Source organism: Macrobrachium rosenbergii, chromosome 28, assembly GCF_040412425.1.
Source record: "Macrobrachium rosenbergii isolate ZJJX-2024 chromosome 28, ASM4041242v1, whole genome shotgun sequence".
Lineage (NCBI taxonomy): Eukaryota > Metazoa > Arthropoda > Malacostraca > Decapoda > Palaemonidae > Macrobrachium > Macrobrachium rosenbergii.
Genome location: NC_089768.1, coordinates 16,008,291 through 16,035,881, shown reverse-complemented (window position 1 = coordinate 16,035,881; position 27,591 = coordinate 16,008,291). Strand labels below are relative to the sequence as shown.

Here is a 27,591-nt window from a genome sequence, read left to right as displayed (position 1 = left end):
CGGGACGTGGTTAAAGTTTTATGGGCCGCGGCTCATACAGCATTATACGGAGACCAACGAAAGATAGGTCTATTTTCGGTGGCCTTGATTATACGCTGTAGCAGCTGTACAGAAAACTCGATTGCGCCGAAGAAACTTCGGCGCATGATTTACCTGCTTTATTGTGCATTTGATTGGTTAGTTATTAAATTCCTCTTTTCCTTAGCGTATCCATTTAGTTTTTGTTTTACAGTATTATGATAGAATAGGTCTTAGAATACCTTTTGCCCTTCGTAGGACCTTATCGGTTACATGAATTTACATATTATATGGAGATGAATCATTTTATTTTAGTCAAGAATTCTCAAAAGGCACTGAACCACGCCCTCTGGCTGCAACCTAACGTAACCTGAATTCTGTCGTACACGACCAGAGATTAATTGACGCTCGATAAAAAAAAATATATATATATATATATATATATATATATATATATATATATATATATATATATATATGTGTGTGTGTGTATATATATATATATATATTTTTTTTTTTTTTTTTTTTTATTGAGAGACATTCGATTACTTTCCTCTGTGTCCTTTTCACGGAAAGACTGATATCTTCTGTTTGAAATTTGTTCAAATTTACATTCCTGAAAAGGCTTTACAAAGAGGAATAAGTGTCGCAAAATAAACGTTTCTTTCTCCAGTCTGGGTAAACAGATTATTTCCTTGTGCCCCGAAATCATTTGTGATTTTGAAATGTCGATTGATATCTCCTTTGGCATTTTTAAGACTTAAGTTCCTGAAAAGGCTTTGCAGAGAGAAACAAATGTCACAGAGTTAACGTTTCTCGTATTCTTCAAGCTGTGGACAGATTATTTTGTAATCACTTGTAATTCTGAAATGTCAGTCCGATATTTTGTTTAGGTACTTCGTGGGGAATGAGCAATTTGAACTTGAGAGGTCTTGGGTATCCTACACCAAGAAATATTTATCATCAGTTAATTTCATCTTCCACGTATATTTTGATGGCTCACTTAGCAGGCCTCACTTTGTCCACCATCAGGGCCACATTTTACTCGTGTTTGTCAGTTATAAATAATTTTTTAAAATAACTTTTTCCTATCAGTCAAAACTAATTTTTGGATGGTTCGGCTTTATCTTGAATATTGCCAGGTTTTCACACTGATTTTTTTGTGGTAGCGCACTGAATAGCGCGGGCGTAGTCAGTATTTTTTTTTTGGTGGATGGGCGGTGACCAAATAGTACGGACTGATGCGTATAAAGGACTTGATACAAGAGTCTGCAGAATTTCTAAATAAATTTTGAAAGAATACATACATACATACATACATACATACATACATACATACATACATACATACATACATACATACATACATACATACATATATATATATGTGTGTGTGTGTGTGTGTGTGTGTGTGTGTGTACTATGTGTGTGTGAATACGAATATAGTAGTGTCATATGAGAAACAAGAAACAATATACCTGGTGATAAAGTTTAAATGTAATAATGCATTATTGGGGCTTCAGAAAATTCCGTATTTTTTGCCAAAAATTATATACAAAATAAAACTTGTAAGTTCACACAACAAACACACACACACCCGCTTAAAAACTGTCATCTTCGTGGATACGAGGAAATAATTATGTGCGATTAATCAGCACGAAGGAAGGAATGAATTTAATTTTCCTATATATATGAATTAATTGTATACACACACACACATATATACACACACATATATATATATATATATATATATATATAGCCTATATATATATATATATAGCCTATATCAAAAATTACATATACGATTAATCCTTATTAAAATTATTTTCAGGACAACGAGGAATTATTTGCGTGTTAAAAATGAACCTCAAATTCTCTTCAAGCTAGACTAACACGCATTTAAAAACGCATTGTCATTTACTTTCTTCGTGCAAAATTACTTAATTTATGATAATTATGCGAAAAGTTGATACGATGTTTAGTGTCAAGTGTGTGTGGGGACGAATTACGGGAAAAAACAACACAAGGTTTGATGTCAAGGTTAGGGAGGGGGGATTTAACTGAGTGCCCCCTGCCTTACCTCCAAATAGCCAAATGCTGAACAGCTTTGGTGTAGTGTACTAAGAAGACCTTTTCCGATTTCTTCTTTTTCTTTTGCGTCATGGCTCCATAAATCCCATTTCTCGTAGGGGGTTAATGCCGTCAGTGCACCTCATTCGGTGCACTGTAGGCATTACTTAACGTTCTTTGCAGCGTGCCTTCGGCCCCTAGCTGCAACCCCTTTCGTTCCTTTTACTGTACCTCCTTTCATGCTCTCTTTCTTCCATCTTACTCTCCACCCTCTCCTAACAATTGATTCGTAGTGCAACTGCGAGGTTTTCCTCCTGTTACACCTTTTAAACCTCTTACTCTCAATTTCCATTTAAGCGCTGAATGACCTCATAGGTCCTAGTGCTTGTCCTTTGGCCAAAATTCTCTATTCAATCAATTAGTCAAGCAATTCAATCGTAAATCCAGCTAATCCAAGATCCATCTCAGAGTTTAGAATATTAATGATAGGTATTTTGCATTCTTATTTATGTGTTCTTATTTATGCATTCTTATTTATGTATTCTTCCCTTTAAATAGGATAAATGGCTAATACTTGCGTTATTATTCTCTTCTTCTTCTTTTTTTTTCACCAGGTAGCGGGGAGCAGGCGAGGCTGTAATATGGTTACTTCACCATGTATAGTTTTCTTTCTGCTGCTCTCGGCTGCTGCAGGTAAGGCAGACGTCAGGACTCCGCCATTTGTTATCGATTTTTTTTAAATGTTCTTTTCAGTAATTTTTATTGATTTTTAAAATTTTGTTTTCGTTCTTAATTTTAACTTTTTTCGTGGTATAACAATTTTAGAGATTTAGTATCTTTCTCTGCAATGCATTTCTCTCTCTCTCTCTCTCTCTCTCTCTCTCTCTCTCTCTCTCTCTCTCTCTCTCTCTATATATATATATATATATATATATATATATATATATATATATATATATATATATATATAAAGTATATATAATATAAACAATATATATATATGTGTGTGTGTGTGTGTCCTTTGTTAAATAAAGACAAAGTCACTGAAGGAAAGAGAAACAATCGTTTCTGCTAGGCCTTTCGACTTCTTTGTCTTTATTTTAGCAAGGACAAGAAGTCGTGATTCAGTACTCCATTATTTCTAAATATATATTTTGTCTTTATTTATATATATCCATCACGTTCCATATATTTTTGTGATTCAGTTGTACATTATATATATATATATATATATATATATATATATATATATATATATATATATATATATATATATATATATATATATATATATATATATATATATATATATATATATATATATATATATACATATATATGCATATGTATATAGTGTATAAAATAATAATATGCTCATGTATGTTTACCTATTCTGCCTGTACGTATATGAATGCATGTCAATCATGTATTCATTTCTTTATTATCTGCTCACAGGTAGCCCATTATTACCAACGCTTTCGCGCGATGCTGCCCTCGATCCTTTGCAAGCCTTCGACGAGGGCGAAGAATTGTACGATGAGGTGCTGCTCGTTTCCTACCCCGATGCCCCTGATGGGCACAACGAGACCGCATACCCTCTTCCTACTACCGAGGCGGAGAAGAAAAAGATAGAAAAGTTCGACCCTGCCATGTAAGATGGGGTTTCTGTGTGTGCATGTTTTTTTTTTTTTTTAAGTGTTAAAGTTTGGAATCCAAATTGAGTTTTTTTATGACTCATTTGTAAAATAATCTTTACGTAGTTATGTACTTTTCACATTCTTTTTTTAGTCTTATAAAAATAAAATTTATTAGTCTTATAAAAATATACATTTATATGTAACTTTCTTCAGGTATGAAAGCATTGTTCACATTCTTTTTGAATTATGAAAAATTAATAATCTTCGAAAAGTATACATATATACATGTCTTTCATAAGGTAAATATGTATGTATGGTTCACATTCTTTTTGAATTCATAAAAAATTATTTTGTAAAAGTATATTATTTTATTAATAAGGACAAATCTTCTAAAAGTATACATTTACATGTAACTTTCATCAGATTGTATATATGGTTCACTTTTTAAATTATAAAAAAACAATGATTTTGTAAAATTATACATTTGCTTGCAACATTCTTCATGCATGTATGTATATCTCACATTATTATGGAATTAACGAAAAGATATTCATTTAAACCGTTTCCAGGCTGAATTACACCGCCCTCCGCCTGGAGATTGACGACGAGCTCCGAAAGGTCGGGAAACGAGAGGGCAAGTTGGTCGGAGGCTCCCGTCTGCCCAAGCCCAAGTTCCTCGATTTCCAACTTGGGCAAGTTCCATTATGTCGACGATGTCATGCAATGCGTGCAAAGCAGGTGAGACGTCTCTCTCTCTCTCTCTCTCTCTCTCTCTCTCTCTCTCTCTCTCTCTCTCTTGTGGTTTCACGCCCGAAATTGATCGCCAGTGTCAAAATTGGTTACTAATTTCGAAATTGCCGGTTTTTTCCTTTTCAGGTCTCTCTCTCTCTCTCTCTCTCTCTCTCTCTCTCTCTCTCAGGTGATTGATTGCCAGTGTCAGAATTATTGTTTCTAATTTCTCTCTCTTCTCTCTCTCTCTCTCTCTTGTGGTTTCACGCTTGAAATTGATCGCCAGTGTCAAAAGTGTTTACTAATTTGAAATTTGATTTTTCCTCTCTCTCTCTCTCTCTCCTCTCTCTTTTTCTCTCTCTCTCTCTCTCTCTCTCTCTCTCTCTCTCTCTCTCTCTCTCTCTCTCCTCGAAATTGATCGCGTGTCAAAATCGGTCGCTAATTTCAGAAATTTCCATTTTTTTTTCTCTCTCTCTCTCTCTCTCTCTCTCTCTCTCTCTCTCTCTCTCTCTGACCACGTAACAGAAGTGATAGCTCAAACTGGTTCACAGTCTAGTAGATCCCTGATCGCCCCCGAGACGAGGAAAGACGGCATGGGCGTGTTTCTTTTAAAATCAACTATATTGTTTGTCAACTGTTGTGGGTTGCAGCCTGAGTGGGAGGAGAGACACGCCCACACGTGAATTATTAGAACTCCGGCAGTGTATGCCAACAAATATTCATAAAGTGGGAGCTCCTCGATGAGATAATCCTCACCCCACCAGTATGGAATAACTCTCTCTCTCTCTCTCTCTCTCTCTCTCTCTCTCTCTCTCTCTCTCTCTTTACGACAACATTTTACTTGAAACTCAGTTTATTCTTAGAAGCTTTTCTTTTTTTCTCTGATTTTCATGATTGTATCGGAACCTCCTGTTCTTGAGCAGTCAGTCATTAACGTTCTGTATTATTTACTTCATATCCGGTTTTTATTTTCTTCTTTGTCATTTCCCTTTTGACAACTCGACGGAAATTGCCAACATCAGGTGGAATTAGGTACTGGTCATGTAAGAAAAAAGCGAGAACATTCTCGAACAACTACTTTAAGGACCTTTGTTTGAATGTCGTACATTTTGATTTTGTGACGTGAAGCTTGAACGATGTTTGTAATACCGGTATCATGGAGGTTGCTGTTTTATGGACGTGAAAATAAGAAAAAATGTGTCGGTTTCCATAGTGCGGCAAGGAAGGCTAAATAGCATCATACATCCCAAGTCCAATTACTGATTAAGAGCCACTAACTATTTTATGGCCCCTCTCGCCTACCACAGAGATTTTGTATTCGGTGGTTCGTCGGAAACATTATACTAATCAGGTATAATTACATATCTTGCCCATAATTTTAGAAAGAAAGTCTAAATAAAAGTAAGCAAGTCTCAAAAAATAAAAGAAGAGGAATAAGCATGAAAATCTCCAAAAAACAGTTTGGATAATCAGGACATCTGGGATAAATTAAAATGATCTTTCCGGTTTAACGGCTGACAGTCCTTTCCTTATCTGCTTGTATTGAATTTTCAATTAGTGCAAATTTATATTTAAAAACTGAAATGGTGTATCTTTTCCATTTGTTAACCAACTGTTCTTTCGTTTAATTATCACTATTAATATAGGTAAGAGCTGAATACCAACCTGAGATACCTTGAATGAATACTTCACTCGTAATTTCCTTTTCTTTCCCAACACACTTTCTCTCAGCCACACCGCCTACTTCCCCTTGCTTCGTGTCCCTCGTGTTTACAGAGGTTGGGGGGGAACCTGGCGACCTGAATGCTTTCGCCGTACGTCATTTCCAGAGAAAGAATTGGTAGCTCTCAGTCGAACAGGAACTCCTTTGTGAAAGGAAAAGAGCCTATTTGCTTTCAGGTTTACTTGTGCTTTTCAAGCACTGTAACGCTAAGCTGACTTCTTGGTGTCGCTGATTGTCTGCCAGGTGACGACAGACACCTAAAAGGATATGAACTCCTGTAGAAAAACTCTGGTAACACGTCAGGTGTCCTCCATTAATTAGTCGTTGCGAGGGAACGCACTTCACCTCTTGGATCCACTGTCGAAACAAATTGTTATTCATTGTGGATTTTATGCTAAAAGCTGGAATTCAAGTCCTACGTGTAAAAATGGCAAGACGAGAGACCAGACTGCCCACCTGTGCGTTCCTCTGAGGGAGATGTTAGGATTGCTGATGGCTGTTTGCATTGTTTTTACCCTCGGATTTGTTAATAGAAACTAAACTTAAATTCTGTTGATATCGGACGAGCTAAAATAAGATAAGATTTAACCTTCCCGTAAAAGAAATTACGAAATTCATACTAGAATGTTTAGAGATTACAGCGCTCCCTGTTCAAGGTTTGATCTATCTGTAGTTAGCTACAGAAGATACCTTATCTCTCTCTCTCTCTCTCTCTCTCTCTCTCTCTCTCTCTCTCTCTCTCTCTCTCTCTCTCTCTCTCTCTCTCTCGTAAATTTACCAATAGGACCCTGTAAAAAGAGTCATTTTGCTTGGATTATTGATTGTGAAAGATGCGTAGCGTGTATAATAGTGTAATTTTTTTTAGTAAAATCTCCCGATTTCTTCCTCAGTTTTCTAAGACAAGAGAAACTATAGAAAAAAAATATATATCGGTTCTCTGGTTCCGAAAAGTCTTACGCAGTTTTCAGAAGTGCTGACGACTAGCCTGAGAAAACTCGCAAGTCATCGCTGTTTGACCGAAGAAAGTCTGTTCGAGTCACAAAAAGAAAATGATTCTGTGCTTTCTTCTGGATGCAGATCTAGAATGCAGAAACCTTTTCATATATACACTTCTTCCTTTATTGCCTAAAGCTCTGGACGTTACTCATCTCTTTAGACTGTAATTTTGTATCTCTTTATGGTTACAAATGATACTCCTTTTATTTCCTTTACAATTCTGGTTACATAAATACAAGAACTTTCTTTTTGTACTCCATTTCGCTCAGCTGCATAGCATGCATAATTTCAGATTGTCAGTTTTTTTTTTTATTTCTTAAGGTACACCTACTCTCTTTCTGGTGCCAACCCTGTTTTTATTAGGTTTAAGTATAAATTTCTCTCTCTCTCTCTCTCTCTCTCTCTCTCACACACACACACACACACACACATATATATATATATATATATATATATATATATATATATATATATATATATATATATATATATATATATATATATATATATATATATATGGTATATATATATATATATATATATATATAATGTTTAGTTAAGGCCGCCAGATGTATTGGAAGGTGGATTTAAAGTAGTTCCCCAACCCACGGTCCTGCACACCTCGTTCACCTGCTTCTTTCTAAAAAAAAAAAAAAGTCGCCAGTATTCCAAGTTTCGGTTCAAATCCGGCTTTTACGGAACATTACGTAACAACTCCAGTCCCGATTCTTTGCTGTTCAAAAAAAAAAAAAATAATAATAATAAAGTTCCTCGTTGGACGGGTCGATATCGTACTCGGCTAGCACTCTGCTGGGCCCGCGTTCGACTCTCCAGCCATGAAGAATTAGAGGAATTTATTTCTGGTGATAGAAATTAATTTCTCGGTATAATGTGGTTCGGATTCCACAATAAGCTGTAGGTCCCGTTGCTAGGTAACCAATTGGTTCTTAGCCACATAAAATAAGTCTAATCCTTCGGGCCTGCCCTAGGAGAGCTGTTAATCAGCTCAGTGGTCTGGTTAAACTAAGGTATTTTTGCTGTTCGCAATTCCTTCACTCAGTGTTGCTTCCCTCTGAGTTCATTCAGATCTCTTGCTGCAATCTCTGCTCCTTAAAGTCTTTAAAATCTTTGATTACTGTATATGTCTTATAGGTATATGAACTCGTGGTTATCGAATTTCGTTGACATAATTTTACTGTGAATTTATTCATTCAATCGTTAGACTTAGTCCTGGATTTGCTGTTTTTCCTAAAAATTTTGAGTTTGTGTCCTTCTTCAGTCATTCTGGTTCATGGCAAGAGTCAGTGATATCTTCTGCTTTCCAGTTCTTCGATTTTGTTTTCCGACAGTGGAATTATTTATTTTCTGTTTTATTAGCATCCTGAATGTTCAAATTATTTCACTTTGTTGAGGAGAGTTTAAGTAAAGAGTATCGTTCAATGTACCTTCAAAGATTAGGTTTTTTACTTTCACACTGTACGTTTTTCATCGTAGCTTAGTCGTGGAGGGACTTAAGTTGATTTATACTGGAATTGTAATTTTCCAGCGGTTTGTGATGACAGGAGCGAGTATGTCTCTCCTCCCATCTGTGACCACCATACACCAAATTTGTGCAGCCCTCTCACATTTACTGAAATTAGGCTATGTTGTTGTCTACAGTGATGGGTCCTTTCCTTTTACCTCAAAATTATGAGTTCCCTCAAAGCTTCTGTTCTCCCTGGTGCCATATCTTTTTTTCCTTAAAAAAAATCATACTACCTGACAAGAAGTTCAGAATTTCTTCCCTTAAAAAAACACTGTAGCTTCCCAGGCAAGAAGTTCAGAATTTCTTCCCTTAAAAAAAAACCACTGTAACCTCCCTGGCAAGAAGTTCAGAATTTCTTCCCTTAAAAAAAAAACACTGTAGCCTCCCTGGCAAGAAGTTCAGAATTTCTTCCCCTAAAAAAAAAACACTAGCTTCCCTGGCAAGAAGTTCAGAATTTCTTCCCTTAAAAAAAACACTGTGGCTTCCCTGGCAAGAAGTTCAGAATTTCTTCGCTTATATCTTTTCCATCTCTCTTTTTGTCTCGTAGACGTTGGTTTTGATCAGACATCTTGGTTTTTCATTCTGTTGCCTTTCACATGAACTGTCAAAAATTTCACAGCATTTGAGGAAAAGGATTGTTGATGAATCTTTGAAAGAAAGAAAATTATCTCTGTAATCGTAATGCTGGGGTCACCTTCCTTTGATACCGTACACCGTTATTATTATTATTATTATTATTATTATTATTATTATTATTATTATTATTATTATTATTATTATTATTATTATTATTATTATTCGGAAGGTGAACCCTATTCATGTGACACAAGCCCACAGAGGCCACTGACTAGAAATTCAAGCTTCCAAGGAATACGGTGTTCATTAGGAAGAAGAAAGACGAGGTAAAGGGAAATGCAGAAAGAAGAGATCCCACTTATTAAAAAAAAAATAATTGATAAATTAACAAATAGATAAAAATGTATTGAAATGCAAGGAGAAAATACTAGGGTAGTAGTGCATTGCACCTTTGCTTGAATTTTTGAAGTTCTAATTTCCCGAAATCCTCTGGGAGGCTGTTCCACAGTCCAACAGTGAGAGGAATAAAGAGCCTCTGGAATTGAGAAGTTCGACAGCGGGGCACAATTACTGCATATTGGTGGTGCTGTTCAGCGAATCCGGCTGCTCTCGGCGATCAGGGATCAGTTGAGAATGTGAAAGATCTCTGTTTTATCATTGTTATGGTAATCATCATTGCATTTATTGCTGCCATAGCTTACTGCCTTGTTCAATTATTTTCCCGGTCCAGAAATGGAAATTATAAGATAGTAGACTGTTCAAGCGGAAATCTAGACCTTTGCATGCGGTCTGAATAGGAGTAAATGGCACGGCCTTCGGCATTCATGGCCGTTCCACTTTTATCCTGTAGGACCATTAATGCTTCGACTAATATAATGGTTGTCTTCCTGAAGGGCGCAGATGGCTAGACCGCTATAAAAGCTTGGCCCAAGCTAGACACTTACATGTGTAAAGACCTACATGTGTGTGCGCAGACAAATGTCCGCAAACAGATCTCTCTTTGCACAGCTTGAGAAAGAGGGAGTATGTTGTTTTAATATCCGCTGCTTTAGAGCAAATGAGTTCTGTTTGAGATCACGTAAAAAACGATCAAATATCGAGTAGAAAGGTGCTGTTTGAATATGATATAACATTTTAGAGTAGGCCTAATGCTCAAAACCAGTTTTCTCATTGTTAATAGACACAAAATGGGATGCGCTTGCGCATATTTTGATAATGATATGGTTTGCAGTCCAGCGAACAGATTGGAGAAATTAGTTGTTACGAAAATTACCTGTATCTCCTTAACATCTAGACACCTTGCTAGATATATACAGTAATAATAATTTATTGATGAGAAAGTGACTAGATTTCTAGATTTAACATACTAGAGTAACTCCTTCACCCTCTTGTTTTTCAGGCGTGGGTTTATTGCAACACTACGTCCAGAACGGGAAGACGAGGGATGACATCATTAGAGCGGCCTCCAAGCTATGTACGTCTTTCAAAATTGAGACGCCCAGAGTCTGCTTTGGAATAATCCACCTCATGGCGGTAAGTAGCAGGGAAGAGGAAAAAATGTTGACACTACATCCTAAAGACGCATGCGCACAAATTCACACACGCAAATATTAAATATATATATATATATATATATATATATATATATATATATATATATACATACTCGTATAACTAGATAGATAGATAGGTAGGTAGCCAGAATGCCGGCATTGCCCAGGCTGTAAAGTAGCCAGAATAGTTCTTAAAGAAAGCACATTTGGCTGAATAAAACACTATCTAATTCCTCCAGAAAAGTTGGCTTTCCTGTCAGAAATGAAAAGGTTCGCCACTACGCTTGTTTATTGAGCCACAAAGTCTCTCCCATTATGAATTCTTCGTTTAATAGTGTAATTGTTCAAATGGCTGATGGCTAATTCATGCATTTTAGATAAGAGCATAGGATAAACAGACTGCGACAGCAGGAAGAGATATTGACGGAATGATTCGGCACAGGTGGTTTTAGAAGGGTGGGCTCCGTCTCCATGTACTTACGCCTACTTTTATGTAGAGCTAGGAAGTCTATGGTCAGAGTCCTCTCGATTTCAACTGCTGATGGAATCACGGTTTCACATAATATACTCTCTCGTGTTATATTTATACGTTACACACAAACACACACACATATATATACGTACACTATTGCACATAAACACAGATAACTCAACTCTCCATTCAAATCTATATATATATATATATATATATATATATATATATATATATATATATATATATATATATATATATATATATATATATATATATATATATATATACATATATATGTGTGTGAACATGTATGTATGTTTGTGTGTTATTGTTTGTGTACATATATGAACATTTCTCCCCTGTATAGCTGAATTGAAAAAATATGTCCCATGTATACCACCGAAAACTTGTTATATACCTCACGACGTCCTCCTCCGCAGGATGAAGTCGTTTACGTCGTGGAACAGCTGGTGATGTCCCCCGACGAGATCTGCGGCTTCGTCATAGGCGACATCTGCGGCGTTCCCTACAACCCCTTCCATGAGTGGAGGGTCGCCTTCCCTCCCATTCCGAAGCCTTACGTCCCTCCCCCGCAGGCTCCTCCGGTGAGTTGCAACAGGTTAGTGGCAGATGTGGGCCTCCCGCCACTCGCCACTCCTCTCCCCTCGCCCTGACGCCCATCAGCTTGCTCTTCCTTGGACACTAGTGAAACTTTTGTTCTGTCCTGTTACTTTTGTGTTTTGTTGCTCCTTAATTTTGCTTTTAGATTAAGGTGGTACCCTTATTTATGTGAACTTCATGATTTCAAGACTTGTTATATGGGCCTATAGCTTTAGTCTCAATCGTAATGCATTGGTCATGACATCCATTAACTTGCTCTTCCATCGACTCTTGTGATACTTTCGTTCTGTCCTGTTAATTTTGTGTTTCGTTGCTCCTCGGTTTTGCTTTTTGATGAACGTGTTATCCTTATTTATGTGAACTTAATGATTTCAAGACATGTTATATAGGCCTATAGTCTTAGGCTCACTCCTGATGCATTGACCATGAATTGTTCTGTCTTGTTACTTTTGTGTTTCGTCGCTCCTTAATTTTGCTTTTAGATGAACATGTTATCCTTGTTTATGTGAATTTAATGATTTCAAGACATGTTATAAAGGCCTATAGCTTTAGTCTCAATCGTAATACATTGGTCATGACATCCATCAACTGGCTCTTCCATCGACTCTAGTGATGCTTTTGTTCTTTTCTGTTACTTTTGTGTTTCTTTGTGCCTTAATTTTGATATTAGATGAACATGTTATCCTTATTTATTTGAACTTAATGAATTCAAGACATGTTTGTTATATAGGCCTATAGTTTTAGTCTCACTCCTGAAGCATTAGTTTTTTATTTCTCGGTCTTAGCACTGATGATGGAAATTGAATTTCTGAAATGTTGGTGAAGCAAAAAAAGTTGCAACTTTACATGCTGAAGTTTCTAGTAGCCATATTTTCTTTAATTTACGATTCTGACTTTCCAGAAGGACATTCTTATTCTGTATATATATATATATATATATATATATATATATATATATATATATATATATATATATATATATATATATATATATATATATATATATATATATATATATATATATATATATATATATATATATATATATATATATATATATATATATATATATATATATATATATATATATATATATATATATATATATATATAATTTATATATATATATATTTTTTTTTGGGTGGGGCTCATAACTATCACTATATTCGAGTATATATTTTCAATCATTTTTGCACTTGCTGCTATTTCTTTTTCATAAAAGAATTTTTCTTGCAAAGTTCATAATGTAGCTTTTATAACCCATGACTACAATTTCCCTCTCTTTGTAGAAAGGATTTAATTAAATGAAGGGAAACTCTATTACAACTAGATCTATTCTTTTTTTTTTATCCGTAGGAAGGGATGCCCACTTTGAAAGTTCTTCACCTCTCGGACACCCACTACGACCCGGAGTATCAAGAGGGCTCGAATGCAGTTTGCAACGAGCCTCTCTGTTGCCGGGCCAACTCTGGCCCCGTGAAGTCGCCTGACCAGAGAGCCGGGCTCTGGGGAGACTATCGAAAGTGTGACACTCCCCTGAGGACCATAGAAAGCATGCTGGAGAATATTGCTTATTTACATCCTGTAGGTATCAGTATTATTGTTGTTGTTGTAAATACTGTTTTAGTTGTTGTTTTTTCTGTTACATAGGCAGCTCTGGATGACAACAGGGGTGCTGGTTGGTGGCTTCCAAAATGGTTTGTCACAAAACAGTTTTCATCACTTTCAGGATATAGACTACATCATCTGGACAGGAGACTTACCTCCACATGATATTTGGAATCAGACGAGAGAAGGAAACTTGGAGATTCTCAAGTCTACAGTTCAGCAGCTTCTAGATTACTTCCCCCACACCCCTATTTTCCCAGCTCTTGGGAATCACGAGGCTGCTCCAGTCAACAGGTGAGGAAATCAAGCATCGTTAACTTATGCAGATTAAACTCATTACCTTCAATATATTTGTTACTTATAAAAAGTCCTTCATATTGCAGATATGCGGTTGATGGTACCTAATTGATTTTTGTTATTACACTACTTGGCATGCTGTCATTCATTTGCAGATTACTTTCGAACAGTTATTAATGAAAAACTTCATTTATTTTTCAGTAGTATGTAGTACGGTATACAGTATCTGAGTATTTGCAGATATATGGCTCTACAGATAGACTTGCATAGTTTTTCGTACCCAACCATGAAATGTAAAGTATCTTAAGATCTCTCTCTTTCAGATCAGGACATGATATTAACTTATCTACATGTCTAACCAATAATATTAAAATGCTGCTTAGCTCGATTTTCTTACTATTTATCCATACACTGTACAATATTTAGATAAAAAAATCTAACAAGTGACAACAAATGAACACAGGTATAGTGATGACTTATTCCACCTACGTTTTCTAAGTGAAACAAGCATCAAACAATGCAAATAAATTTGCAGTGATAAACATATAATAAAAATATAATGAACTTTTAATGAATAAATAAAAATGATAAATACATAATAAGAGCAAAATTGACAACAGACATTCATCAAGTCATATTATTATTATTATTATTATTATTATTATTATTATTATTATTATTATTATTATTATTATTATTATTATTATTATTATTAGAATAATTATTAGAATAATAAGAAGAAGCAAGAGGAAGTAAAGGGAAATACAGAAAGAAGAGATACAAAGATTGAAGGCAGAGGGAGACATAACAGTAGTATAAGGTGTAAAGGTTAGCAGGTGACTGATAATATCAGTAGCACACAGTCCCCTCTGTTAATCAGTTTTCCATAATTTTCTAAATTTCTTTTACTCAGCACATGACGTGAGGAATGTCTGTTGTCAGTTTTTCTTCTTTTGATACATATTTCATCTTTAAATTTTCATTAAAAGTCTATATTTTTACTTTGATGCCATTGATTTTTAGCTCTAAGAGGACACCACAGAAATGCCATTTATGATACTTTGTCTCATGTCAGTAAGCATTTTTGTTATTTTCCATAATGAATTAATACAGTATTCTCACACCTGCCAAATGTCTTTGCAAAACAACGAGTCTGCATTGTGCATAAGTTCCATGTTCTACCTAACAAGTTTTTTTTTAGAACTATGGAGATAAATAAGCAGTATAAAGTACAGAATACTTCTTGGAACGATGGAGGTAAAGCTTATTAAGTACAGTTTCCCTGGAACTATGGTGGTAAAGCATGTAAAGTGTATTACAGAGTTTTTTTACATAACTATAGAGGTAAAGCATATAAAGTACAGAATATGTCCTATGGTGCGGATTCCTCATTCAAATTTATTTTACCTTTCAGTTTTCCTCCGCCTTTCATTGGAGGTGATTATGGTGTCAGCTGGTTGTATGATGAGCTGGACCGTCAGTGGAACCATTGGCTCCCAGATGAAGCTTCGCCAACTGTCAGAAAAGGTGCATTCTATTCTGTTTTGGTACGAACTGGCTTCAGAATTATATCCTTAAATATGAACTACTGCAATAATAAAAACTGGTAAGTATAATATTTGTTTTCCTTAGTGAAATAAGCTACTTTATAGATTCTAGACTAAGCCTGTTATACATTTTACAGAAGTTATTTGGTGTAGCAAAATTCCATTGTGATAAACCTTAAAAAGTTTATATGTGATATTTAACAATGGTTTTCTATTTTGGATTTGTATAACAGATTCTGCAACTTTTATTTATCCTTGTATTAATGTTTTGTGCTCTGTTGAGGAAAAAGTTCTATTTAACATTTATTTTGTAATATATGAAGCTCTGGAACCTAATTTTAAAACAAGATTTTTAATAGTTTTAAATGTTGAGCCAGGAGAGATCGTTTTTATGATTGTATTTCAAAAGGATTAGGATTACTGTAATTGCCTTTCAGATGTTTTCATGTTATTTAGTGCTTCAGTATTTAGCATATTTCATGTGAGTTTTTGCAATAAATTACACAAAATCTTTCATTCATCAGGTGGTTACTGATGAATTCCACTGATCCTGCACAAGAACTTCAGTGGTTGATCTATGAGCTGCAAGGGGCAGAAATGAGAGGCGAGAAAGTTCATATCTTGGGGCACATTCCTCCTGGTCACCATGATTGCCTTAAAGTGTGGAGCCATAATTACTACACTATTGTAAATAGGTATGTTTTTCTGGTTACTTCTGAAAAGACATAGATTATTTAAATTTTGGTTCAGACTGCGGTATCTAGAATCTTGTAATGAACATCTGAAATTACCATTTTCATGCAGAAGGCTTTTAAAAAAATAATTTTGTGATGTAAATACAAACCTTTTTCTTCCTGGATCATATTTACTTTGGTACTTGGAGCTCCTCGAAGAATTTAACAAGAAAGTATTATTTTACTGAGGCTCATGATGCCTATATCCTTGTATAGTATAAACCCCAAGAGACTGAACACAGGAAAGGTGCAGAGTTGAAGTTCAACCAAGGAGTTTAACGTGTAATTTTTCTTTTGAGCTGCTACCTAAGGCTGAAAATTTTTCAGTGGACATGACACGTCACCTGTGAGAGGACACATGATATTTAATTTTGGGATGAACAAAATTGTATGCATTAGGGAAAGTAACACTACAATTATACTGCAGTAGGATTCAGATGTGGATGAACACACAACAACATGATGATGAGTGTAAGAAGATGCCTAACCCAGATGCTGGTAAAGATAAGTAATCTGCTGAAAACATGAAACAAATGACAATTGATGAATGACCTAGACAAATGGCAGGATGTATTGCTTAAGTAGTAAAGTCAGGGGGAGACCGTGAGTTACACACAGGCAAATGAGCTAAGAAAAACATTAGCGCTGCTCAAAAATTTGAAAATGAAGTTAAAGAACACTGCATGATAGATGGTGTTTTTTGCTCTGTCGAGGAAAAAGTTCTATTTTACATTTATTTTGTAATATATGAAGCTCTGGAACCTAATTTTAAAACAAGATTTTTAATAGTTTTAAATGTTGAGCCAGGAGAGATCGTTTTTATGGGCTGAAGATTCAAACTGAGGAAAATGGATGAGTTATGATGGGTTATGCTTAAACCATGAAAGTGCAGGAATATTTCTGGTAAATTCTTCATTGGTTGTCAATAAAGATACAGATAGGCTCTTTTAAGACAGTGGTTTATACTTCATACTTATATAGTAAATGATAAATTGGTGAAAAAGTCTCTTGTTGTTCTCTTACAGAAAAATTAAAGTTATAGGATTCATAGTGTAGCACTAAATCAGCTGTATAAATTGTTTGTGATATTTATTTTAACTTCTTATTCAATTATTATTAGAATTAATTTACTGTAGTTATAATTAGTCTAAACAAGTAGAACCATCTTTTACTCTTACTGTACCTTATTTTTTATAATTTTGTTCACTGAATAGTTAACTAATTTGGTTTATTAATCTCTACTGTATAAGAGTAATTAAAATTTAGAGGGAATTTCTTACTTGCTACAGTTTTGCTTTTTATTTAATGATAATTTTAGTGCTACGTCAGTTGATTCACAGTTACTGAAATTTATCTGAATATGTTAGACATAACCTGATCTTGATTCATACTTTATTTGTTTTGAATTACTTTTTTCATTTGGTTTTGATGACTACATTTTTAACACTAGTCCAGTCAGTGCTTATGTGTAATGAATAAATTAAATATTTACCCTATAGTTTAGGGCACATACAAAATTTTATATGGTTTTCTGGTATTTAAACAGTACTATTTCAGTAAATCAACTCAAAAGTATCTGTAGCAGAATTTATGTTTTTAAATTTAATTTTTAGTAGTTTAGATACAGTATTATGTTGCCTTGAACTTAATTCTGAAAAAATGCATGGAAGACTTCCATCTGTTTGTAAAATTCCATTGAAAGATTTATTCCATTGACAAAAACTTATTCATGTTGGAATGTAAGACATTTATGAATCCTTTGCCTACAGGTTTGAGTCCACAGTTACTGCTCAGTTCTTTGGGCATACACATTTCGATGAGTTTGAGCTCTTCTATGATGAGCACAACCCACACAGAGTGACCAATATCGCCTATATTGGACCTTCGGTTACGTCTTACTACAAACTTAATCCAGGGTATCGACTTTATACTGTTGAAGGAGAATATGAAGGTTCAAGAAAGGTTATGTATTTATTTCCTTTTTTATTATCTTTTGGGCAAATATAAGTCCTTATTACGTGCTATGAATTTTTGGAAACAATTTTGTCATTGCAATTCAAATCTTTCATTGAACGAATGGAAGGTGAATTTGTAATCAAGAAGGGGACTGAATATTACTTAACAGGAACTACTGACAGTTAAGAACTTTGCAAAATACGGCAAAAACACATTGTGTCTTGCAGTCTTAGTATCTGTGATTGTAGTGCCTTAGATTTTGAAATACTCTGTGCATGGTATATTCCCCCTCAGTTTAGCAGTAGATGTATACTGTGTTTTTCAAAAGCTAATAGTTACTGAGCCTTTGTCCTTTATTCCTTGTGTTTTCAGGATTTAGTAAATTACAATATCTGAACAGAAATCAGTTCTCCATTCTTTATTGCGAGAATCATTGCCAATTTATTTTTCACAAGTAATAGTACCTAACTGTCTGTATAATGAATATTTTACCAATGTGTATTTTTAAAGCCCTGAATCTCTCAATAGGCAGAGTGAGATGATATCAATTTCTTGTTGATACATATGCTTGGCTTTGCCACATGAGAGCTGTGAAGAACTGAAAGTCTGGTTGTAAATCTGCCATAGTGTACCATCGTTTTGATTTACTATTATATGTCAAAGCAGTTGATTTTTGGCTCATTTAGTAATTAAGCCTTGAAGGATGGACATTTGGGATGTGAAATATTGAATTTTTTCACAAGTGTGAAATGTAAGTCTAAAATAATAGCATAACTATCAATGGCTACCCATTACTTCAGAAGTATACCTTAACAGCATGAACATCATCAGTGAAATGTTTTTATGATTTGTAGACCTTGGCCCCAGATCATTCATTCAGTATGTTTTCCCTTTTAGGTCCCTAATTTGAGTTACATTGTAACACTGCAAATATATCTTTTAGTTGCTGTATATAGCTAATGAAGATGTATGTTCTGCACATTCCCATATTAATGAGATTTTTGTCATACATGTTTTTTGTTGAAATGAAGACATTTTTTCCTATATTCATTACATAGTATCAATATCATAATTTTAAATGGTTATCAACTAATGATTCACTTTTATTTCAGTAGTCTGATCCATAAAATCAATATTAAATCCTGTTGAAAACTATAAACCACTAATATATATTTTTTTCTTATAACAGATGGTTATAGACCATGAAACATGGGTCATGAATCTCGATGAAGCCAATCGTGATGGAAGACCAAGATGGTACCAGTTGTACTCTGCTCAGAGGGCATACAAAATGAGGAGCCTCCTCCCTCAAGAGTGGAATAACCTTGTGTACAAAATGATGTTAGAGGATGAACTTTTTGAAAAATATCTCAGGTAAAAAGATTTAACTTAGCCAAAGAAGCATCAACTGATGTTGTTTAGAGTGGCTGGAGCTTTTCACTTAATACTTGAAAAATAACCATTTTATAAAGATATTGATACCTGTTTTAAATGGTAGGTTTCCAATATTATTCAGTTCTTAAGAACTGCTTTCTGTGTATAGCGCTTAGAACTGATATATATATATCCTACTAACTGATACATTATCAACAGGTTTTACTGGAAGAATTCTGTTGCACAAGAAGAATGTGATGAAGAATGTAGGAAACGTATGTTGTGTGACCTCAAGTCAGGTCGTTCAAATGACCGGAAGCGGACATGTGCCAAGCTTAATGAACAAGCAAAGTTAAGAGAGCGAAATGACTGGAAAAATTGGATCTACTCAGGCCTGACTGTGACGTATGTGTGGATAACTGATATTTTCAGTTTTGGGTGAAATGCGGTGCTTCCATAGACTACACTATTTGCACAGCACTACTAGTTCTCTACTTTTTCTTTTCATACCGTGCTAAAATATTTATTTATTTATAATCAACTGTATATAAAATGTAACTTTTAATATTAACTGGTAGTGTTTTATCCATGCCAAGCTACATTTTTTATTATTGATGCAGAACAGAATCTTGATTCATATTCCCAAAGGTATTTATCCTACCAAATGATAAGACTTAAAGTAAGCATAAATACTCAAACTTTCTGTTCTTCTCCTAATAACATGGAATCCATGGAACGTTTCTGGGTAAATTTCACATTACATATAGAAAATTAGGTGGGCAAGTAGACACAGATGTGTCTGTTTAATTGCATCAGCATATTTCAACTTCTAGAGGAAGATTTTCAACCAGTATTTTATCATACTCCTTGTACTTTTACATATGTCTAAAAGCCTGACTGGCATTTAGAAGTCAGGTTTTAAGTAGCTGCTTAAAATGCCCAAAATCATAGTCACACAAGAAATGAAACTTTCCCAGCTAGTCTTAGGCCTATCTTATGTAAAATGATTTTATTCTGCAGCTTGTTGTCTTGGACCAGATTAAGTGAATGAGAAGAGTAAATCTGTTTGTTATGGCAATTCCCATTCAGGAAGTCACTCATCTGTTGTCTGTCAATATTTTCAACAGGTATTTAGCGTTCAGTCCGTCTGAAGCAGCCTTTTTAAATTTGAGGAATGCAGTTGGATTTATAAGAAATGAAAAAAATGGGCTTTTATATAGACATTTGGTAATTTTAAGCAGTTAGCCTACACAGTATTTGTTAGTCAGAAAGCTCTAATTTATTTTTAGAAAAACTGTTCTAGTATTCGACATTATTGACTGGTGATCTGAACTTGGAATTATAGTTTCAACTTTGGCATTAATTTTTAACGTGGGAATGTAATGTAGACCACAGGAGCACTAAAGGTAAATTTTAGTTTATGAATTAATTACTCTATTCATTTGCCGTGGAAACAAAATCATTGCTGTGCTCCAGCACAAATGTAGTGTTCATTCATCACTAATTTTTGTCAGACCATCTGTAATGAGATGAGGAATCTTGTAGAACTCGTAGTTGCAGTCAAATAGTGTCCCCATATAGAGCAAATTTCTTCATCTGCACTACCTTCTCATCTTATTCAGCCCTGTCTTTGTTGATAAGGACTTTCATCAGCCATTCAGTTGGTTTCTAATGTAATTTGTATTTGCTTTGAACTTTTATTCATCTCTTCACCTCCCTTGTGGTGTTACTCCAACTGGTTCTATTTGATTTTTTAAAGATTGCAGTTTTAATAATCAGAAATAATTTAAAAACGCATTTTTGTTTACATAAGTATATGTTCATATGTTCACCTCAGGTATTCTGCTTACTATTATATCAGTAATACAAGCATTTTGTTTGTTTTGGCGGGTGTATTCATTTGAAATAATACACTGAGCTTACCAAACAGAGGAAATGTGGTCATGTGATCCCCTGAAGAACATCCAAGGCTTATGTAGTGCATGTTGTTGTGCACTGCAGACAGAATTGTTTGCACATAGCCATGGCTTGCACTGATCATTCTGGCCATGAGCAAAGACTTTATGTTTAGAAATAGAGAACCGTCCATCAGTAAAACAAATTTGGTATTTAAACTTCTTTTTGCTCAGTGTTAGAAAGGCAATGACTATGGTGGTAAATGATGTTTGTAATACTTTACATAGAGTCTGATAGCTCTTAATGGCAACGAAAGTGCCGACAAGAATTCAAGAGGGCTAGGGGAAGGAATGGCATTTCTAAGCAAAAAGAATAAACAAATAAATTGTTTAGGGATGTAAAAGTAAGGTTTCAGTTTCTTTAGAACACTTAAATTTTGAAGGCATCTCTAAAGTTTCTTATTGAAAAGTCCTGTGCCTTACATGCAGATGCATTTGTAAGTGTCAGATTGATCTACTTAAATGAATGCTTGTTGATTTGGTTGTAGCTTCCTCCAAGAGAGTAGGACAACTGCCAAGGCCTACAGTTGAATGTGTATGGAGAAGCCCAATTCTTAGTCTGTCACTATAAGTTTCTTTCATATTATGGCTAGTGAATGAATAAAATATTTATACAGTATACAGTGGATCCTTTCCCATTTTAGTTGTACCTTAGAGTGGTGTTAAAGAGTTTTAAGAAAATTCAGTAAATTATGTGTAGAAAATAGAAATAAATATGGTTGTAATGAATTTTTCTGTAGTGTTAGTAGAATGATACAGTGCTGTAGTTAGAACATTGGCAAAATTTCAGTATTACTACTGTATCTATATTGGATATCTGCATGCATATTCTTTTATATTGAAATTGTGTTGTTTATATAGGAAAGGAACTTTCACATTTATGCTCTTAATGGATGGAAGTAACTAGGGGATTTTACTTTTTGAAATGCTTTGTTGAGAAGTACTGTACAGTATTTCTTAAGATATTAGAATTACTTATATGACAAGCAGTGAGAGATGTACCTGACATCAGTTTTAAAAGGTAGGCAGTACAGTACAGTATGTAATTATTTTTTACTGGGTATGTGTTCCCTTCTTTGCAACTTGACAGTTTTCTTAAAATTTCTTAGTTCTGGTGGGAGAATGTGTGCTTAATTAATTTTTTAATAAATTCTCAGTCTAAGTTCTGTATTTGATAGAAAAAGGATGTTTGTGTGTATGTGCATATATCCAGCTGTATAATGAGGGGTACATTTTAACTATTTTGAACATTATGTATACCTCCTAAAAACGAAAAGCTTTACCATATCGACCAGTGCACTTCAGGACATATTCTTCGATGCAATGATAATCTGAGTGGTAGTTTATCTTCTGTAATATTTAATGCATTGTAAACATGCCACTGTCAAGATACAGGCATGTTGTACTCCGTATTCTGCAGATTCTAAAATGAATGCTTAGAATGGAAGTGTGATTAAAGTATATTTCAAGAAAGTACATACTGCTTTTTGTTGTGTGTAAATGGGTATGCATACTTGTATTTGTGAGACAATGTAAACTTCAGAATAAAATGGATGTTTGTCATTGAGTGCGCACATACATTTGGTGCATATCTTTGCTTGAGTGGAATTCTGTGGTGTATTTGTGTGTTGTATTTGCATTTAAGATCATTTGTGTACTTGTACACTTAATATATTGTTGTTTTGTTAAGATTGGTGCAATACTTCAGCGTGTATAGTATTTTAGCAAATTTTTTATACTTTATGTAGAAATGAACTTTCCAATGAGAAGCATCAACTTTCCAACGAGAAACATCCATGGTATAGTCTGTGACTGTTACCCAATTGTGCTTTCATGACTTTCTATAGGCACATCTTGACGGCATTTCATTCACTAGCCATTTTCCAGTTTTATGGTAACTCTTGCTACTCTGTGTATTCCTGATAAAAAAAGTCTTATTCTCTCATTGGTAGAAAGCTGGTGTGGGTCATCCATTTCATTTTTTGTCTCAGGATGCAAGTTGCTGAAGTTTAAATCCTAAAGCTACTGTTTTTTTCTGTGTCATTTAGCCCCACTTGGGAGGTATTTTGGTTCAGATAAGCCCTCCATAAGTCTAATACTAAAAAAATTACTGCATATCTAGCTTGACAGGTAATTTGCCATCCATATTTCATCAGCAAATGCCTGAAGGAACCTCTAAATTGTTGTAACCATTATTTAGCATGCAACCTAAACAGCTTAACAGTTTAGTTTTGGTAGCATCTTTGCTAAGTAACTTCTTTGTTTTCTCTTTTTCATCTCTGATGTGGCCAGTTAATACCCTGCTTTTGCATATAGCTGCAGGTTCATGCTGCTTAAAGTAAGCAGACTTGCTGTACAATTCTTTCTTTTAGTTTTGACAATCTTCATTGTTCCCTACCTTTGATTTAATGTGGTTTTTTTTCCAGTGGATTCTCTGCTCAAGTTTAAGCTATATTGTGCATGATTTGTTATATGTAATGTTTTGCTCAGCCCATACTCTTATTTGCTTTTGAAATAGCTTATTGGTTACCCCAAAGATAAAAAATTTCATCCAGGTGCTGTATTGGTGCTAGCAAGTCTTGAGATTTAGTGTTTTTGTTAGAGCTGGTCTCTATATTTAGCTGTTTGTTACCCAGTCTTCTTAGAGTGGTGGTTATAAAAGTACCTTCTGAGGCTTTGCATTTTGGGTGGTATGGAGTTCTTTGTTCCAGCCATAACCCCTGCCTCAGTCATTCTATGCTTATCATCATCATCACCATTGATGTGTTTACATCAGATTTCCCCCTTCCAGGATTAGACATCTGTTAACATCACTGACTTGTGATGGAGGAAACATTCATTAGTTTTTAGAGGGTATTTTTATTCCATTATATTTTTATATTTATTAACTCTTGTTGCAGGTTGGTATGGTGTACAGCAACATTGCCAGACCTAATTCTTGTGTTATTTTCTCTTCTCCCCTTTTTAACCCATGTCCTTAACTAAGGTAGTATAAGGAGGAGAGAGGTTGCCTGGACACCTGTCATTTGGTACATTGTATTCAACTTGTGATTATGTCTTGACTGCCTCATAATCACAATCATATTTTTCCCTATGACACAGGTTATTCAGTTAGAGCTATCCAGCCTTTACAGTTTCTCTCCCATTCTTTTGTTAGACAGTGATCATTGTCACTTACAGTTAATCTATTCAGGTACTTTTAGCTTTAATTCAGACTTGATTGATTCTTTATATTCCTTCTCTTCCTTATGCTGCTGCTAAACTTAAGAGCCCTTAAAGCCTCCATTTCCATGATGCTAGAGCTGGCCATGCTTATTGTTTGCATTCTCCCCCTACTTTGTAAATCATCTTGTTTGGCCTTTGACTACTTACTCTGCATAGTTTATTTTTAGCTATGCTAAAATCAAATACTGAATTCCACTTTCCTAGGTTCTGAGCTTCAATACTGGATTGTGTAAAAACTTTCTAAGGCAAGGATTCAAAAGGGACTTGGTATATAGATGAGATTTTATTTTTGGCTAAATTAGCTGGCATATATGGGTAAAAAAAGAGAATGATAAAATATATATAGCTTTTAGCAAAATTAAATTCCATTATTATGGGATGCTTCAAAAGAGATTGGTTACCTTATGAAACATCCTGCATCTCCAACTGCCATGCCCTAGCATTCCCTCATCTTATAGGCAGTATTCACAGAACTTTTCATGGTAGGTTGAGAGTAAGGCTGATAAGTAAACATCATGGAACCCCATACTAAATAACTAACCAGTTTCGTTGGAATTCTTTTAGCTCAGGAATTTGCTAGAAGATTAGACAGATGTGAACTTTCTCCTTGTGGATAATCTAACTCCTTCCTTGGTCTTCTTAGGTTTTGGATGCATGTTCATCCTTCATGATTTAGTGTTGCTTTCTCTATACAGTACTTATGAGTTGTAGATGTAAGCTAGAATCAAAAGATTCTGCCTTTGCCAAGGTCCACATAATGGAGGCAGTTCCTTTGACCAAAAATAGGAGTACATCATTATATTAATTTCAGGGAGTTAAGGCATATCAAAACTGCAAGAGATCTGATACAGTCAGGAGGCTTGAAGAGAATAGTGTCAGGAGGCTCGTCATTAGTAAGAAGATTTTAAGTGTTCTACAGCATATGGAAAGTTTTGTTCTTCCACAGATAAGCATTAAAATGATGAACAGGATAGCTTTAAAGAGCCTCATCCCCAAAGATTCCACATCCTCCCTGTAAGAGTATCTTTCTGTGAAGGTAGCCGTTTCTGGTCTTTGATTCATTGTTGTTGTATTGAGATTTAGTCATCGCTTATTCTTCTGAAAAAGACTGACATGAGAGCCTTTCATAGATCCTTTAAGAAGTTTCAAAAGTACACATTGGCTCATTTCAGCTGGTCAAGTACTGATTGCGATGAGTTAATCAAGTTTCATTTTCTTTAGGATATTCCCCATTGAGGATGGGACTGTTTGTTGGTTACTGGAGATATTTTAGGAAAGGACATTGTCAAGCAAGCAAGCAAGCAAGGTTCTTATGGAGACATAAGGTAGTTATTGGATAACTCTCTAGGTAGTGTAAAGCATTACTGTATTCAGTTCATCCTCTAAGTGCTTTAATGGGGTTTTAGTGAGCACCCAACCTGATAAATTTAACTGTGATTGGGTCTGTTATGTCTTTTTGGGTAGACTTTGGATCAAAATACATACTCTCAGAGGCTGACTGATGATGTGCTTCGGCAAAAGTTGCACTGTTGTTTTTAGCTCAGATTATGCAATTGTTTAATTTTTCATATTTAAACGAGTTAATAACAGATATTGTATGTGTGAGCAAGTTTCATATTTTTTATTTGCTTTTATGGAGACAAATTTGTGGATGATGTTTACCATGAGAGTAGGAGGGCAAATAATTCCCTCCCATCCTCATTTTGGAGAAGGTTGGGATTACCTCCTATAAGTTTACCTTTTAATGCCTTTGAAGTCACATTCTTTTGTGAGACATGTAAAACATCATCCTCATTAAAATTCTAACTTTAGTGTCTTACATGATGGCAGCTTGAAAAATTTATTTACAACGATAAGTAAATTACAGTACTTTACTATTCACTTATTGTTAATTCAATGCAGCCTTTAAACAAAGTACACACTTTGATCAACTTTTCTGCACAAAATATGAAGTAGTTAAATTATGGTAAGTACAAAGAAGTAAGAAACATTACTGTACATTTATCCAACACAATCTGTAAAAGTGAAACATGCAAAGAAAATCAATTAATCAATTAACCCACGATAACCTGTAGACCTGGACTGAAAACCAGGTTGTGGTTTAGAATTTGTTTCGAGAAGACTCAGTCTTCTTGAAGTTTTTTACAAATATATAATAATACTATAAGCTAAAAGCAAAATAAGGGAAAGTGATAAATTAAAATTACTAGATGGAAATTCATGTTAATACTTACAGTTCCTTGCTCAATCATCACTGCACATGGTTTAACCACCAGAGCGGATAGGATGGTTAGCAAATTCCTGAGATGTATACTAATATTGCACCAGGCCCGGTTTTTTGCCATGCCCCTAGGTTAGGTTAGGTTAGGTTAAGTTACTACCACCAAAGTAATTTGGGTGTGGGAAACATACTGAGATTATTCTCAAGAAAATTCTGTGGTTAGTTTTTAAGATAGGGCGTCCTGCTTTTTCAGGGAAAGGTCCCTGTACTCAGTTACATCTTGGGAAAATGCGGACGGGCAGTTGGAATAAATGTACTATCACTCAAAATCTAAAAATATAAATAAATATATCTAAGTTACCTAGTATAAATATTAAATGTGTAACTGGAGAACATACTAAAATTATTATATACAGAAATTAAATAAAATATGTTAATATATTATATATATATATGTATATACTGTATACATATATATATATATACAATATATATATATATATATATATATATATATATATATATATATATATATATATATATATATATATATATATAATATATATATATATATATATATATATATATATATATATATATATATATATATATTTGAATATACATATATATGTGTGTGTGTGTGCATGTAAGTGTGTTTATAGAGACTATGCATGCATATATGTTTCAAATTGTCAGTTCTAGAAAAGAACATGTGTTGCCATAAGGTCGTCACAAGCTGACATTGCTT

The 27,591-nt window shown here is 34.5% G+C and overlaps 1 protein-coding gene across 1 annotated transcript in view; it reads left to right on the top strand.

Annotated features, from left to right (window-relative positions):
• Positions 1-27,591, top strand: part of LOC136854076 (sphingomyelin phosphodiesterase-like) — a 46,294-nt gene that overhangs the window by 9,281 nt on the left and 9,422 nt on the right. The window contains 13 exon segments of the mRNA XM_067130208.1: positions 2,706-2,784; positions 3,547-3,742; positions 4,298-4,416; positions 4,419-4,466; positions 10,677-10,810; positions 11,746-11,910; positions 13,283-13,510; positions 13,656-13,828; positions 15,246-15,437; positions 15,903-16,073; positions 17,882-18,074; positions 19,258-19,442; positions 19,662-19,847. Of these exon segments, the coding sequence (XP_066986309.1) occupies positions 2,706-2,784; positions 3,547-3,742; positions 4,298-4,416; positions 4,419-4,466; positions 10,677-10,810; positions 11,746-11,910; positions 13,283-13,510; positions 13,656-13,828; positions 15,246-15,437; positions 15,903-16,073; positions 17,882-18,074; positions 19,258-19,442; positions 19,662-19,847 (2,069 nt within the window).